This window comes from Carya illinoinensis, chromosome 15 (assembly GCF_018687715.1).
Source record: "Carya illinoinensis cultivar Pawnee chromosome 15, C.illinoinensisPawnee_v1, whole genome shotgun sequence".
Taxonomy (NCBI): Eukaryota; Viridiplantae; Streptophyta; class Magnoliopsida; order Fagales; family Juglandaceae; genus Carya; species Carya illinoinensis.
The window spans coordinates 39,956,781-39,974,342 of NC_056766.1; the positions used below are offsets into that span (position 1 = coordinate 39,956,781).

The 17,562-nt window shown below is 31.0% G+C and overlaps 2 protein-coding genes across 4 annotated transcripts; one reads left to right on the plus strand and one right to left on the minus strand.

Moving 5' to 3' along the window:
- The first annotated feature begins 3,025 nt into the window (after nt 1–3,025).
- On the plus strand, nt 3,026–10,256 carry LOC122296007 (inositol-tetrakisphosphate 1-kinase 3-like). 3 transcript variants are annotated; one of them, XM_043105366.1, is made up of 11 exons: nt 3,470–3,488; nt 4,806–4,887; nt 5,100–5,132; nt 5,424–5,533; nt 7,557–7,677; nt 7,868–7,960; nt 8,146–8,265; nt 8,358–8,534; nt 8,876–8,931; nt 9,019–9,103; nt 9,472–10,256. In XM_043105366.1, the coding sequence occupies exons 5-11, from the start codon at nt 7,635–7,637 to the stop codon at nt 9,558–9,560; spliced, it is 663 nt and encodes a 220-aa protein (XP_042961300.1). In that variant the 5' UTR covers nt 3,470–3,488; nt 4,806–4,887; nt 5,100–5,132; nt 5,424–5,533; nt 7,557–7,634; the 3' UTR covers nt 9,561–10,256. The 3 variants fall into 3 exon arrangements, with proteins under 3 accessions (XP_042961298.1, XP_042961300.1, XP_042961299.1); XM_043105364.1 differs by lacking the exon at nt 5,424–5,533 and having other exon boundaries at nt 3,026–3,488; XM_043105365.1 differs by having other exon boundaries at nt 5,424–7,677.
- A 1,085-nt stretch (nt 10,257–11,341) lies between these two features.
- Nucleotides 11,342–11,680, minus strand: LOC122296921 (50S ribosomal protein 6, chloroplastic). Its single transcript, XM_043106717.1, has one exon. It carries the CDS (start codon nt 11,678–11,680, stop codon nt 11,342–11,344), a length of 339 nt encoding a protein of 112 aa, XP_042962651.1.
- Between the last annotated feature and the right edge of the window lie 5,882 nt (nt 11,681–17,562).

Consider the following 17,562-nt stretch of genomic DNA (forward strand, 5'->3'; position numbering starts at 1 on the left):
TTGATAAAATCGTGGAATGCAGGAAAATTTTATTTACCGTACTATCAATTCATTTTTATCGTATTATGTATTATGGTATATTTATTATTATTAAATAATTTTTTATTATTTAATAATAATAAATATGATGTACACATTTTATATAATAAAATAAAAATAAAATAAGAGTATCACGTATAATATTATTCTTGTCAAAATATCTACGAAAATGAAAATAAATTTAATACTTTTTTTTTTTGGTTAAACGTCATTGTTTGCATCAACAACGACACACATAATCCCAATTGTCTAGTTGGCTTTGATAGAAACATTAACCACCTACGGTATTTTGAAGGGTTACCCTCTCTATAATAGATATACAATTTCTTAATAATTATTTTATTATCAAGTTGATCTGTAAAGTATATTATTTATATTATTTAAATAATAATATTTAATTGATAAGATTTTAATTTTATAATATCTTTTAAATTATATTATATTATACAAATACTTTATTAAATATGCTAATGATTTATATGTGGTGTGATTGACATTAACTTCAATCTCCAAAAAGGAGGTATGGAGCTCGAAACCTCCCTCTCTCAAATATATATAAAAAAATATTTTACTAAATATACCATTCAAATATTTTATCGACTTATATATAGAATTTTTTATTTCACGAAGCTACATGTATTTTTCTTCGTAGTATATCTCTTCGACTCTTTGTTTTTTAAGTTTTGTTTGGTTATTGAGATTTTTTATATAAGAATTTTCAGTTTTAATATTAAAAAATTATATTTTAATATTATTATTATTTTAGAATTTTAAAAAATTAAGAAAAAGTTAAATTATTTATTATATTTTGTATAGAAATTTTAAAAAATTATAATAATAAGATGATAACTTTATATTTAAGATAAGAAATCTTGACAACCAAACAGTTCCTTAGATTTTATTCACGTTAAGTATTAAAGCTCGTGCATTAACTGTATTCTTTTCATATGAATTTGACGTTTTTCAAAATATTTGCACTCGATTCGCATAATCTACGTTTTTTCTATAAATAAAATAAAATAAAAATCGGCAATCACAAATTCGCAATAAATTATAATACCGAAAGAAAAGGTTCATTTGAACTTTTAATATTTGAATCTTTGGTGGTATATTCTTTTAGTCCCAAAACTTGGTGAAGAATTTTTTTAGTTATTTTATTACCAAAATATTTTTAGTTATTCTATCACCAAATTTGTTTAAGAAAATGTATATTTTTTTAAAAAAGACTTCAAAGTATGAATAACTTTAATATGATAGAGCATTGGCAATGATTTAGCCGTTGTCAAGTTCAAAATTTGACTAAAAGTTAATGTTCAAAACCATTACATCTTAATCCACATTGGATGAACCATCCCAAAATTAGAATAATTATATAATATTAGATATTTTAATAATAATTTTTTATTTTTTTATTTTATAAATACATTCTATATATTAATTAATAATTTAATATTAACTAAAAATTATTATTTTCCAACTATTTTTTTCTCAATTTAATTATCTAAGAAACACATTTTGTCAACCATTCTCACATCCAACAGTAGAATATGTTTAGAATAAAATATTGTTTTAAAGATGAACAATAGTTAGCCAAATTTGGAGAATTATTTAACTTTACTGTAATTCAAAAGTGAAGTATTAGAGTTTTAACTGCTCTAATATAGACAATTTTAATAAAAGTTAGCCAAAATCTGACTGGTTGTCAGTACTCTTAGGTTGTCACAATGCTAATTAATAGCTCATCACATTTTGATATGGACTTAATTTACAAGATTTAAATTTTAAAGATTTCTAAGAAATCAAGTATTAATATTTTAAAATTTTCCTAATCTTAAAATAATGACCTAAGATAAATAAAGTTTAAAATATGGGTAGCACTACTATGTCCTCTCAATTTGTTTACTTGGTGTGCCACTAGTAAAAATTGCACTTTTTTTTTAATTTCAAACATGTTTAAATATTTTTTTAAAAAAATATATCAATACACTAATAGTCATTACTTTAATAAATAAGTAATTTTTTTAAAAAAATATAATACATAAGCGATCAAAATAAAACATTTAAATAAGAGGCATGCCAACATTATTTTTAATATATATATAAATACTATAATAACAATTTTCTAGATATATAAAAAAATGTTCTGTCTACGTCGAGTAAGGTTCGATTTAACTACTCAAATTCTCATTTCAAATTTAAAATTGTTATCTCATTATTATAATTTTTCTAAATTTTTATATAAAATATAATAAATAATTTTTTTTAATCTTTTTAAATCTCAAAATAATAATAATTAATATTTTATTTTAAAATTTAAAATTTTCATCATACTATCAAACCGAACCTAACTCTTCCCGAGCCCGAACTCCAAACGTGGCATAAATAAGTGCTACATCACTGTGGAACTCTTTTCCGCAGCAACTCGAGTTACTCGGAAATGCCCAACGCACTTCCTCAAAAATGCCAACTACGGATTGTAACATTCCCTTCCCTTAAGTCAGAGATGTCGCTATTTTTATAAATAAGATGAGTCAAAAAATTTTGAATACGTAAGTTTCACGTAATTTTAAAAAATAAATAAATATAAAATTTATATTAAAAAATTAATTTTTAATAATAAGTTAATTTATTTTATATGATACTTATATATTTTAAAATTATATATAATATTACGCAATTAATTAATCTGTGGTGACATAGTGATATGTCAGACTGTCATTGTATACTTTGTCTTATGTAGAGGTAGAATTAACCGTATATGTATTTTTGGGATGCATATCGTTTTGTATATTGAAATTAGATGAAATGATTTTAAATAAAAATTTAATAAAATATTATTTTTTAATATTATTATTATTTTAAATTAAGAAAATTAAATTATTTATTATATTTTATATTAAATTTAAAAATATTATAATAAAAAGATGAGATATACAAAATAATAACCCTAAATTGTGACCACAAATACGCTACTTCTAATTTTGAACAAACGCCCCAAACCCCGACCGCCGTAAGCTTCTCTCTCTCTCTCTCTCTCTCGCCCGTGTATATATATAGGTACACCCACTCTTCTGCTATTCCAAAGCCCACAGCCATCGGAATCGTCTCGTTACAGCTGTTCACCCGTGGTTTTCCGCATTCTCTCTCTCTCCTTTTTCTTGAAGGCTTTGTTTCTTTGAAATCAAATCAAACAGTTTTGAGGTACTAGTGAATATGGGGTTGAAGGAGGAGGAAATTGTTGCGTGTAGAAATGATGATGAGAGGAAGGAGGACGAAGAGCTGGGTCTGGCCATGGCTCAGGCCCAACAGCAGCAGCAGAAACAATTGCAATGGTTTGCGGTAGGTGTGACTGGGTCTCCTCTGCAGCCGAGGAAACTTGTAGTTGGCTACGCTCTTACGTCTAAGAAGACCAAGAGCTTCTTGCAGCCTAAGCTTGAAGGTTTGGCTAGGTAATTGCCTCCTTATTAACAAAGTCGTACCGACTGATTCTTCTTTTATGAAAAATATATATTTTTTGTGTAGCTCAGATTTTACATGCTGGGATATTTCCGGATTCGCTTTAATTCAGAAAGCTACAATGAACCAATGATTGGTTGTAAATTTTTAATCTTTCGCTCCCCCTCTCTTGATTTGTCTGCTCGGGAAATTTTGGGATTCGATTTTTTCCTTTGTTTGTTCGTTTTGCGAGAATATTCGTGTTTTTTAATGAAACGAGCTTGATCTTTGGTGAAGGCTGAACAGGGCTTGATTTGATGAATGCGTTTGTATGAATTTTGAGTCTCTTGCTTGCTATCGTCGGATTATTTTATCATTTTGTTTGTCCCTTCCGATCTAGAAAATGATAGGAGATTTCTGGAAACTTCGAGCTGCCTTTACCAATTCCAAACTATTCTCTGTACCTTCCGTTTGGTTGGCTAGAAAATGATGGGAAATTTCTGGAAACTTCAAGCTGCCTCTTCCAACTCCAAACAACTCTCTCTCTCTCTCTCTCTCTCTCTCTCTCTCTCTCTCTCTCTCTCTCTCTCTCTCTCTCTCTCTCTCTCTCTCTCTCTTTCCTTTTTTGTTTTTATTATTTTAATTTTCGTCTTCTTTAGTGAGAGCGGTTGATTACTTGTGTTGAACGCTTCAACGAAGTGCAAGTTAATAGTAAGAATTGTTCTCGAGGGACTGTCTATGCTTAAATTCGTTTTAAATTATCTCGACAAAAGGTGACGCTAATTACCTATGTAATTCGTTTTAGAAAAAATCTAGTTGCAAGGAAAATTGCATACGAATATGTGTATCAATCTAATGTGATTGGTCAAAAAATAGATTTTATTGAAAACAATATCAATTTAAATTTTGAATATGAATGAATCAGTATTGGTACACAGATTAGTACGCGACTTTGCTTGTACGTAGCAAAACTCTTTGTTTTGTATGTAATAACTAGACTATGTTTTGATTTTTGGTAGTTTGTTCACGTCCTCTTCCCTTTTGATTCGGTAGTTTTCTTGTATTCTTGTTGTGTACTTGGGTACACCTTTGTATGCCCACTGTTAGTCATATGTGAACGAGATAGTGAGTGTGAATGTGTGGCTGTACAAAGAGTTGATTGGCTTCCAAATTTAATTGTTATCCACTATAAGTACTATATATTGGGGTGTGTGATAGTAATTAAGTTTTTTGGATCACTTTAAATCTTAGGATATCTGTGATGATCACGTATTTTTTCTTGCTGATTAACCATCGTTTAGTTGTTTACGGAAGTATATATTCTTGTCCAGGAACAAGGGGATATTATTTGTCGCTATTGATCAAAGCAAGCCGCTCTCGGATCAAGGCCCTTTTGACATCGTGTTGCACAAGGTCTGCAAACCTTTTTTTTTATTTTAATTCTTTGGGAATCTACTTTTCCTACTGTGCTGTTCTAAAATGATCAGATGAAGGCTTGTAGATTACTTTCTTTTGTGACATAAATTATTCGCACTTTCTCCATTTGCACAAGACTTGATTTTGTAGATGCTCATGCAGCTCATCTGGAAATTTTTTAATTTTTAATTTTTTCCTCTTAATTGCAGTTATCAGGAAAGGAATGGCGCCGGATCATTGAGGTTGGTCTATTTAGATGCTATATATGTTGTCTAAAATCATTTTTGACACTTGAGATTGATTGCTTCTGAAACCGTGTTTCACATATCACTTACTTTGCATAGTTTATAAGTTACTATTTTTAAACAACTTCGTGTTTCACATATCACATACTTTACATCATTTTATAAGTTACTATTTTTAAACAACGGATTAAAGATTATCACCAACAGTGGCTGATAAGTGGCTGATAAGTAATCAGTAATCAGATCTTTTCTTGCTTAAGACTTACTCCGGTCTGACATAATGTGCAGAGTGCTTGCTCTTTCCTCCATCTTGAATCATTACCCGATATTAGGTCCAGGCCTCAAGGTTCCAGATGAGGATGTTTCTTCTCCCATGGTCATCATGCTGATTTGTTCAGGTTTTCTGAAAGCCCTTGTTTCCAAGAAAAAAAATGGATTTATCTGGAATGAGATCATTTTCGAGGGTTAACAGTTACCGATTTTGTCAGCTGAATGGGAGATGGCTCATAAAGTGCTACTTATTCAAGATCTTCTACATATGATTTTCAGTCTTGCTACAATTCAAAATCTAGGAATAGGTTCTGTAAATCAAAGTTTCTCCAACAATTCTTTTGGATTATTCATACTTCTAGGTTACACCAGGAGAACTTTCTGACTTCCGGCTAGGTTCAAGCTATTATGTTCTGGTTTCTGGTTGCTTATGTTTTTGGGATGTTTAGGTAGCAAATGAACTAAATAAACCTTTTTCACAATTTTTTCTTCACTATTATTCCAAACCTACTAACTGTACTAATTACATCCATTACCTGCCATGCTTGAGAGTCAGACAGACTGCAATTCTGGCTCTATCTTTTATGACCCCACTGTAAGGATTTCTGTGTTTATGATGAAGTGCATAAGAGTTTATGGATAATCATTAGTATTTGGCTACTTGGTCCTAAAGTTGTATGATATTTACAATAAACAAATTGGAGAAAGTATTCATGCCATTGTATGTATTACTGGCATTAAAGATGCGTTTTAATGGATTGTGAGCAATGAAATCTGCTTTACCTGCTAGATTTGATGAAGTTGTTGGTTTTTTATCGATATTTTGTGTGTATCACAATCAAATCTCAACGCTCAGATTCAATCTAAAGGCAATTATTTTAAGCAAGGCCTTGATCGTATTATTTACTACAGCTCAACAAAATTGGTTCTATACAATTGGCAGATTACTAGTGCCCATTTGGAGTACTGATGTGATGCTCTTTTTTTTTCACCATACGATTTATCTTTAATTCCTCGCTCATAGAATGTATTTAGGTACCTTATGTATACTTCCTGTATACACGGGCCATGCCTAGTATATTCTGATCAATAATATTTATCTTTTACTTATAAAAAAAAAAAAAAAATATGCTCTTTCTTTCACCACACATTTTTTTAAGGCTGGTCAAGGAAATTTTGTAAAAGCAAAATAACCCCCAATTCCAACGTAGAATCCTGAAGTTTTTTATTGGCATTTGTTGAAGACTCTGTTACTGGTTGAATTCTATCTGAGTCATGCAGAATCTGCAGGATCCATCTGCCAATAAGTATTTTTTTTTTCATTTTTTCCTAGCTAGATTTGATAATTCATATTTCATAATTCCATAAGTCTCCTCTCATCTGAAATCTTGGACACCCAAGGGGGCATGAGTGGAATGGTCCTCATTAACATTGGTTCTAGGTTAATGACTTTGATGAGGATTTAATTCCTGGTATAAATGAGTGGTGGACTTGTTTTCATACAAAAGCAGGCACTTATGATGAATATAAATATAAGTCGTGATAGTAACCCTTTTGTTGCTATCAATGGCTTCTAGACTTGGATCTGGACAGGCCATTCCCAATGCAGTAGGACTTTCTTGCTTCTGTTGAAGTTCATTCCATTACTGATTTGAGTCCTTAACAGTGTGCTTTGTGACATATCTTATTATTCGTTTTAAGCATCCTTCTTCCCTTCTTCAGTGTTCCTTGACATACTAAACATGATGTTTGGGGACAATTCTGTGAAGTACTTTGATTTCTTAATAGCTGTAAATATTTTAAAAATACATGTGATTTTGGTGATTAACAATTTAGGTGTATGTTGCTTCTGATAATCAGCATTTTTTCCGTCTTTTTGCATTGTGTGTGCAAAGACAGCTGGCATTATGTCCTTGAATCTTCTCAAGGATAAGAAAGGAAAGTGTCTTGAAGCATTTTCCCCCAATTTGGACAATACTGATGTCTTCTTGATGCTTTCTCAAACAAATTTTGGTATCGGTCGTTTCATATAATAGGACAAGGTTTTAGTTTTTGGAGCACAATATGTTACAGATTTGATCAGGCATGGTTTATCAAATATCATTTTGAAAGGTATGCACATTCTTACCCTCTTTCCTTCTATGTTTGCAGGACTACAGGCAAACACATCCAGAAGTAACAGTTCTTGATCCTCCAGATGCCATACAACATTTACGGAATCGCCAATTCATGCTCCAGGCTGTTGCTGATCTGAACTTATCCGACTCCTATGGTAATTTGTGTGTCTAGTTCCTAGGTTTTTTGGCTTGACATTCTGCTGGCAGGTTTGGCACGTAATGTAAAGGGTGAAATGATGTATGGAAACAAACTTATTAAAAAAGAAGAAGAAGATATGTATGGAAACTGAACTTTTTGCTTCGTGATGCCAACTGTCATGATGCTAATGATTAACTACCATGCAGGCAAAGTTGGTGTTCCCAGGCAATTGGTAATCAAGAGAGATGCATCATCCATCCCTGATGCAGTTACTAAAGCTGGGCTGACACTACCACTTGGTACATATTTGTCTTGCATTTGCAGCTACTTGTAGCAAGTTATCATAGAATTATAGGGTAATCGATGTTATGGGATTTATGTCAAAAGAAAATTATTTTAATGGGATAAATTACTTCCTCAGTTGATTGTATGAAAGAAGTAGTTAATGATCAGGTGATGATTTGCGTTTGTGTATCTGTTTCAGTTGCGAAGCCATTGGTGGCTGATGGAAGTGCAAAGTCACATGAATTATCACTCGCTTATGATCAGAACTCCCTTCTAAAACTTGAACCTCCACTTGTTCTACAGGAGTTTGTTAACCATGGTATGAGATTTCTATCCATGTGTCTTGTTACCTTTACTGTTGCCATAAATGCCTCATAGTTTCAAAATTTTCGTTCCTTTTATGGTTTGTAGGAGGTGTTCTATTCAAGGTATATATCGTTGGTGAAGCTATAAAGGTGGTCAGACGTTTCTCTCTACCTGATGTCAGTAAAAGGGAGCTCTCAAAAAATGCTGGTGTCTATCGCGTTCCAAGGGTTTCTTGTGCTGCTGCTTCAGCAGATGATGCGGATCTGGACCCCGGTATTGCTGGTGAGCTATAATATCTGAGAACTGTTACCTTTATACATTGGTTTGAGTTTTCTTTTTAGTTTTTGTGTGTTTCATTATGGGCTTGGTTTACATTGTTAAACTTATGGGCAAAGAAGTTTCAGCTTAATGGCTGGTGGGGATGATTGGATTGGTTGTGCCTTGGAGCCACTCTTAACCTCATATCAGATTTTTATCCTTAGTGCAATCTTGGTGATGTAAAAGAGTTTGAGCTCAAGGCATCAACAGTCAGTGTCCAGGTCTCGAAATCTCAGTTTTAGGCTATGGGCATGAAGACTTTGGCAGAGCCTCTCTAACATACTTGATCATGGTTTCCTCTGCAGAGCTCCCTCCATTACCTTTACTTGAGAAACTTGCAAAGGAACTTCGTCGTCAGCTGGTAATTTTTTCATTATTTCTCTCAATTCTTCAGCAGCACATGTGCTTATGCATTAATCGTAATGTTTTCGTTACTATTTCTTTGTAGGGTCTACGGCTCTTCAACTTGGATATTATCCGAGAGCATGGTAGCTGTAATCATTTTTATGTCATTGACATTAATTATTTCCCTGGTAAGCCAACCTTTCTTCTTCATATGAACGTGGTATCTCTTCCTAGTTAACCCTTCTCGATGATGATATTAACTACTCCCCCGAAGTTTTACGTGAAAGGATTCTCATTCGAAGTCTTCTGTGATGGGCTATTACTAATTTTTGTTCTAACATTGATGAATGTTGTTTTAAACACCTGTATCGTAGTAAACTCAGGGAGGCTTACCTCTTGAACTGCAATTTGCATTTCTTTTCTTCAAATTCTTGGTTCTCAAATACTGTTACGCACCTGTTTATGTCATCGCTTTTAGTTTAAATTCCTAGTTCTCTTGTGCCGATGTGCCATGTGGTTCTTAAAGTGTGTTTTTTCCCCCGCTACATTGGAACAGGGTATGGAAAGATGCCAGAATATGAGCACATATTCACAGATTTCCTTTTGAGCCTGGTGCCAGGCAAGTACAAAAAAAGATCCTGCTAAGAACCGTTTATGGCCTTTGTGAATGAAACGAGTGGCAATCGGAATGAAAAATCACCACACCTCAATAAAAGTATCTGCAGAAGAGACCGATACTCTGAAGTAGAAATACCATATCACCTCAACAAGTAGCTGAAGGAAAAGCTTTTCTGCTTAGGGTGATGCCATGTACAGTATCATGTGCTGGCCGGAGGAGGGGGCGCCATGCGAAGTGTAAATGGTCCAGACCTTCGACTTCTGTAATTACCTACTGGGAAGAAGGATATGTTGACATTTAGCATCCCAGCCTGTACAAAGTTCAACTATCCACCTTGTCCACGGTTCCCATGGGTCTAACTAAGCTTTTGTTCTTGATTGTTTTTTGTGTCAACCCAATATTTCATGTTCTAATTTGGTGATACAAGCAGTTGGGGAATACGCACAATTGGAGATGTTCAATGACATATTTTGGAGTGTGGCATCCATCTCACCTGTATCAAAGCAGTTCTAGATTCAATCAACCCTATGTTTTTTGTCCAATCTAATAATGAGGCAAAAACAGGCCAAGTCGATGTATGAGAATTGTAGCTGTATAATATTTTGGAGTGTTTTCTTTCAAATTTTGGGTGCCTAAATGGAAGGCGTTTTCTCCGGCGTGTAATCGAATAAGCTACTTGACATTATTTGAGTAATGTTAGATACAGTTAGAAATTATGCAAATATTGTGTACTCATTTAAAAAATATATATGAGATGTATTAGTAAAAAATTAAATTTTTTTTATGTGAATTCTATTTTTAAATTTTTTTTTTTTTCAAAAAGGAATAGACACATTCTATGATTGTAAATATAAATCTATTAACACTCAAACAAAAGTACAGCAAAGATTGATTTAACTAGGTAGCCTGCTCGAATGTAATATAATGCTTATATATAATGATAAAACTCTGTTAGGTATGAAGTAACGATATATATTAAAAACATATACATTAATTTGTGTGTATGAATATAATTTAACTAGTTTCTTATATGGAAATTTTCAAGAATGCAGTATACGAGACTTGGGTTTACTGTAGGGATGGATTCGAAGGGCCCTGCCTTGAAGAGATTTCCGACATCAAAAAAAATATATATATATATAATTATGATTACAAATTTTAATATTTTATAAGTATAATTTTGATTTTAACTAATAAATTAAAAATACATTGCAATTTTGATTAATTTAGTTTATATTTATTATCACATTTATTTTTATATATTTATTTATTATCCTTTTCAAAATGAGAAACAAGAAACTAAAGTTTTTTTGAGTCGAACTCGATTGAAAACTTGATTTGAAGACTTGAGATTTGAGCACTCGACCGAGCTCGAGTTGAATTTTAGACTCCCGAGTTTGATACTAGCCGAACTCGAGTCAATTTTGAGATATTCAAACCGGGGTCAGACAATTTTCAGTGACTTTTCACTTGCCTGAACTCGATACAGCCGACGGACTCGACCTACTCGTGCTATGCAGTGTTACCATGTGATTAACATTGTTGAATGAATCATGGAACAATAACACCAGAATAAAGTTGCAACGGCTGGGTTGTTGGTAGCAGCACTTCATGCAAAACATTTGAATGTCTAAGAGGATTAATATCAAACGGGTAGAATGGACTCCGTGTTTCTCCCACGCATACTTAAAAAAGGCCCATCAAGTGTTAGACAAAAAGCAGTACATTAGATAAATCAAACCTGGAAGCATTAACATGTGAAACACCCGAGACCGTAAACACAGTAACTCGGAACAGTACAAGAGCACTACTCAGTTATGGGTGGCGCTGGTGGAGGGGGAGGGGCAACGTCCACTTGAGAAGAAGCATCGCCAGAGACCTCCAGAGTCCAGTCAGGAGGCAACGGCGGCAGAGGAGCGTACACTGTGGGTTTGCGCCTTCTGTCCCATCCCTGCGATTTGCGCGGCCTCGTCTTCATGTGGTGCGCAGTCGCCTTCTTCTGCGGCCTCGACGAACACTCTATCACCAACCCACCACTGCCGCCACCCAATGAGCCTATCTTCGCCCCACCGCGCTTAAACGATGTAAAACCAGAGGAAATGGGCAACACCAAGACACTCGATCCGAACGCAGCCGAAATTGACATGGTTGTTTTTCTTCTTCGTTTCAGGCTCTGAAACAGTCTCTCCGAACGCGCGAGAGGACCGATAAAAATGGGTTTGTGTGGACCTCTCGATTGTGGATGAGAATTCGAGATTACATTATTATCTACGCAGAAGTGTCAGTGTGCTTCACATAGAAGGAACTCCATTCCTCTTTGGGCCTCACTTTTCTTGATATTTGATTTCGGCCCAATATGAATGTACCTCTCCATTGCTGAGCATTTCACTGTCTATCGGAATGGTTCATGAGTCCAATAAGCAATAACGACAGTGATAGGCTAGCTATCAAACGTGTCTATTAAGTATATATATATATTAGTATAAATAATTTTTTTAATTTTTTTTCTTTTAAGTATTTCTTAAACATATTTAACCATTAAATATAAATATATATATATATATAAATTCACTAATATTCACTTCCTAAACTATTAAGAAAAAATAAAAATATATGAATATGCATATTTAGTAGTTATACTATCATTTTCTAAGCAATAAAGTGAAGTGTTATTGTGTATAAGATATAAATAGGTTGGGAATCTCATGTATTTAACTTGTTAAAGGTGAAACTATACTAATCTTTGTAAATTTATTGGGAGTTTAAAAGAAAAGTGTTATAGTTTTAAAGAGATTTTATAAAAATAAATTCACAAATTAATATTTCTTGATATAGTACGCTAGATTATAAAGTAAATTTAATGTATCACATCAAGAAATATTAGTTTGTAAACTTACTTTTCAAAATCTTAATCATAATGATAGTCTTAAGAATCTTTTATGGACTATTTAATCAAAGAGAAATGATATTTGTGATTGTGAGTGTATAAGTGTCGTGCAATCTTTTTGAAAAAAATAAATAAATATAAAATCCACATGAAAAAAATTTAATTTTTTAATAATAGACTCCACTTTTTTTTCAAAACGATTACATGACGCTTGCACTTTATAACTGTATCAAACATTACTCTTAATCAAATTTGATTAATTTTGGCTGACGAATTACTTTTGTTCAAGCTCGGACGTGCAAGTCCTTTGAAAGATTGTGAGATCTACCAAAAAGACTATTAGAAAAAAAAATATATATATATATATATATATATATCTAAAAAGAGGGTTGTCGTGAACTTGCATGTCCAAAACTAGTATCAAGCATGTCTCTGTCTTTAAGATGGGCAAAGTATGTAACTATACATGTTGGATTACTAAATGTGACAAAGAACGAATAACTCGATAGTTGTGTTCGATAAAGGCATACTCTCATCCAATTTGCAAACATCTCCTAATCTACAATCACCCCTAAACTACCAAAATTGTAATGAACCCTATTTTCTGTTTGAAAGGACACATTACACGTCAAATTCAAGAGAAGTTTTGAGGAGACTATAGTGGATTTTGGTGTTGAGAAATATTGAGAAGAGTTGTAAATAGTAATAAAAAGTAGACAAAATGTAATAATAAAGTAATGAATAGTAATAAAAAGTAGATAGAAAATAATAAATAAAAAAATAATAATAATAATAATAATAAGTGTTGAGAATACCTCCAAAATGCAGCCTAAATACAAATTAGATAGTAACTTCGGGGAAGATTGTATATTTTCTTTTAGTTGGAATTTACCAATTTAAGAATCTTTTGTAATTCATTGAATAATCCAGGCCCGTGAGCCAAAAGTCTAGTGATTACACCCGTTGACGAGTACTAGCAATGATTTCGTATGTTTTTCTATTTTCCCTCTTGTTATTTTATTTTTGACAATGACTTCATTTGGAGTACTCTTGGTTTGTCAAACGTTATGAATTTCCAACGTTGGTGCTTATATGGGTTGGCACGCATGTTTATATAAATAGACAAATCATGTAGGTGATGATGGTAATGTAGAAAATGTCTCGTCCCCTCACAAGTTTTTTCATTTTTGTCTTAAATACTTGTTCTTGTGAGATGATTAAATCAATCCATCAATGAAGCTGGAATTCATATAACAATATAATAAGTGACGATAGAGATCATTAATTCATTCTCCTAATTTCAAAAGAATAATGTTATGTTCTTCGAAATTTTGTATCGACAATTGTGATTGATGGTGGCTTTTTGATGTGTTTTGTTATTTAATAAAAATGACCCAAAAACATATCAAAAAGCCACCATAGGTGTTACACCTCGCACTCCTATAGTTAAAAATAATGTCATTTTTAAATATATTAAGAATCGATGTGTTACTACTGACCTTAACTTAAAAATTATTAATTTTTATTCTAAATAAAGCATCAGGTAAAAAAGAAGATTTTATATAATAAAAGATAGTTCACTAACATATTGAAATCATAAAGAGAATATGTGGAAAATTTTATTAAAATTTATCAAACTTGTACCATAAAAATTATAATGTAATTGTGTATATGATCTAAGCCTATGTTACATCTCTTTAGGCCAAGTTTCATCCTGTGGCTCCACCTTTATAAATATTTTTACTTGGGCTAGTTTAAAACATAAAACAAATTAAAATGAGTTGAAAACTCAGTAAGAAATATATTATAACGTAGACATGCTAAACATAAGATTTTGTCATAAAATATTTTATACTGAGAATTAAAATCATGACTATTTATGCGTATGCTTATGATATGTGTGACTTGTATTGAATTATCTAATTTATTAGAATGATCTGACTTATCTGACTGATTTGTTGACTAACACCCTTAACTATGTGTGCAAGACTGTGCACCAACCCCACATCTTATGATCATAAGGGGAATTATTGATCTGATAATAATATTATGGTGGACCATGCTTGAGTCCGTGGCTTGCACACCCAGCATGACTACATTAGTACCATACATCCGAATGATCATTTGATTAATTTGATATTTATTTTAAGCTTGATCTTATATAAGTTGACATGTCTTATGAACATGAGATGCATGATACATACAATAATATGATATACAGAATGAAACATGATCATGAATTTCATGAATGACGTGCTTCCAGATGTTATGACATGTATGATAACATAAACAATGTCTTCTAAAAAATTGGCTTTAATAAAAATATATCTAACTAACTAACATTTGTTACTCTTAATTTTATAATCAAGCTACTCACTTCTTAGCATTAATTCAATATTTTTGACACCTAATCGATCACTTATAAAATAGGCACCTAATTTGTATAAATCTTTAATTAAATACATATTTTGTAATTAAAGAAAATTCAAAATTCCTAGACAACCTGTATTTTCTAAAAACTAAGGTCTCTTAAAAAGTCTGACATGATTTATGTTTGACATAGAGAGAGGGTGACGGAGAGTTTGATGTTTAATCTGCACAAAGGGAAGTGAGCGACTTGACGAGATTGTGATTGATAATGATTGTGTGTGTAATTGGCTTTGACATATAAGGTGGCGGTGGAATTTGGTATTGGGAATTTGGGATTGAATTAAACATGTAAAATTTATGAACTTGACAATTTGGTCATTTTGAAATTTTTATTTTTTTTATTTTATATTTAAAAAAATATATATTAATGTATTAAAAATTAATTTCTTAATTATTAAATAAAAATAAAAATCTGATGAAACGGTAAAGTTGGTAGTACATTCCAATGGGAACTCGATGAATTGATTTTGCTTCAAAATTTAGTAAAATCTAAACCAGTAATTTAAAATGAGGAGAATTCTAAATTGGAGATTTATCTCTTTAATGAATTAATAATAATAATCAAGATTAAAATATTTATCATAATATAAAATTAATTATAAATAAGTAAATACACTAAAAGTATTTTTAAGTCCTAATTTTAGATTTAATAAAACTATTACTATTTTGCCTTCTTAAATAGGAAAATGATACGTCTCTTGAGTTTGTCCTATAAATTTGACTGTTCATATATTTTATTTTATTTTTTAATATTTTTTATTTAATAGTTAAGAAATTAATTATTAGTGTATGTTTTTTTAAATGTTTAAATATATTTAAAAAAAGTTTGAAATAAAAAGTAAAAAAATATATAATTTTTATTAAAAAGTACACCAAGTGGACAAATTAGGAAGACTTAATAGCATTAGAGTACTGCTACAACCCGAAAGATATTACCGAATTTCCACCGAAGCAGTGTATTTTTTTTTCCTGATTTTTGATTTTTTTTCTTTCATTTTTTTACATTTTTAAATAAATAAAAATTCACAACATAACTTAAAAAAATTTATTTAATCACGAAATAAAAAGATTAAAAAAATAGATATATTTCTGTAGACTTTTGGGGGGTCCCTAAGCATTCTGATAGCATCATTCTTTCAAAAAAAGTAACATCAACCTTGGGGTTCGGGCTATGTAATGAATGATGAATGTATATAATTAATATTTTATAATTTAGAGTTTTTAAACAAATTCCATTTGCAGTCTTATTTGAAGATTGTATAGATAGATTTTTTATTAAATAAAAAAAGATATAATTTTAAAAAAAATATTTTAATAATTTAAAAAATTTTAAATATAAAAATATTTATGTCTGTATTGCAGTTTTTAAATGAAGAATATATATAACATTACTCACTTATTAGACTCAAAACATAAAATAAAATACGAACTCTACAGTATTTATAACTATTTTGGTAAATTATTTTATATAATATTAAATGTTCAATAAATATTATAAATCTTTCATGCCCACAAACTTTACTTGCATAAATATAAATTAGGATTTTCAAAAATTTCTTTTTTGAAAATATATATTTGTATATTTTAGAGAGATAAATATAAAAAAAAAAATTCTATATACAGTTATTTTTGTATATTAATTATATATTATATTAACATGATTAACTGTTTTATTTTTTTAAAATAAAATAATTATTTTTATCAATTATATTAATAAAATATATAAAAAATACACAAAGTAACAGCATGTTACAAAATTATTTTTTTAACCAAATTGTAAAACACATTTGCAACAAAAGAATCGTAAAAAATCCACAACACATAATACAAAATATTGAAATCGCCATAAATATTATATAATAATTTCAATGAGATAAGGCAGAGGCGATTTCAACAACAAAAAAATAAAATAAAATAAAATGTCAATATCTTCAGCACATGATCACGCAACTGCTCCTGATTCTTATCGTCGAAATATCCCGTTTGTTTATCAAAACAGAAATGATTTGTGCAGTTGGGAAATGCAGTCGGCGTGCAGTCGGCTGTAAAAAAAAAATTAATACAGGACCTACATGAAAAAAAATATTATTTTTATAACTTTTTATAATTCATGCAGGTCCTCCTGAATATAAAATAATTTTTTTATAATTTTTTTTTATTCATTCCGTACAGTCGACTGCACGCCGACTGCGTTTCCCGACTGCGTGTAGCAAAGCCAAATTCGTTCAAATCCATTCCCTTCATAGTACAGCTATTATCCACATTTCCCCAACTTCAACCCAATCTTCCAAGTTCCAACCAATCCTAATTTTAAATCAGAAATGATTTGTGCAGTCGGGAAATGCAGTCGGCGTGCAGTCGGCTGTAAAAAAAAAATTAATACAGGACCTATATGAAAAAAAAATTATTTTTATAGCTTTTTATAATTCATGCAGGTCTCCCTGAATATAAAATAATTTTTTTATAATTTTTTTTTATTCATTCCGTACAGCCGACTGCACGCCGACTGCGTTTCCCGACTGCGTGTAGCAAAGCCCATTTTAAATATAGTGACGTGGAATTTGTCTACTATACGAATGTTAAAATTTCAATTATTGATTTAAAAATTTTAAGACAATTAGAATATCGGATGAAAAATGATATTCTTACCGCTCATTCTTATAGTTCGTTGTTATATTTAGAATATTTTCTTTTATTTTTAAAATTTTTTT

What these genes read in the sequence shown, in the direction of transcription:
- LOC122296007 (XM_043105364.1), top strand. Translation starts at nt 3,253, where the DNA reads ATGGGGTTGAAGGAGGAGGAAATTGTTGCGTGTAGAAATGATGATGAG. An exon ending in AATGGCGCCGGATCATTGAG is followed by an intron (nt 5,133 to 7,556) that starts GTTGGTCTATTT and finishes CTATGTTTGCAG; the next exon opens with GACTACAGGCAAACACATCC. An exon ending in TGACATTAATTATTTCCCTG is followed by an intron (nt 9,104 to 9,471) that starts GTAAGCCAACCT and finishes ACATTGGAACAG; the next exon opens with GGTATGGAAAGATGCCAGAA.
- LOC122296921 (XM_043106717.1), bottom strand. Translation starts at nt 11,680, where the DNA reads ATGTCAATTTCGGCTGCGTTCGGATCGAGTGTCTTGGTGTTGCCCATT.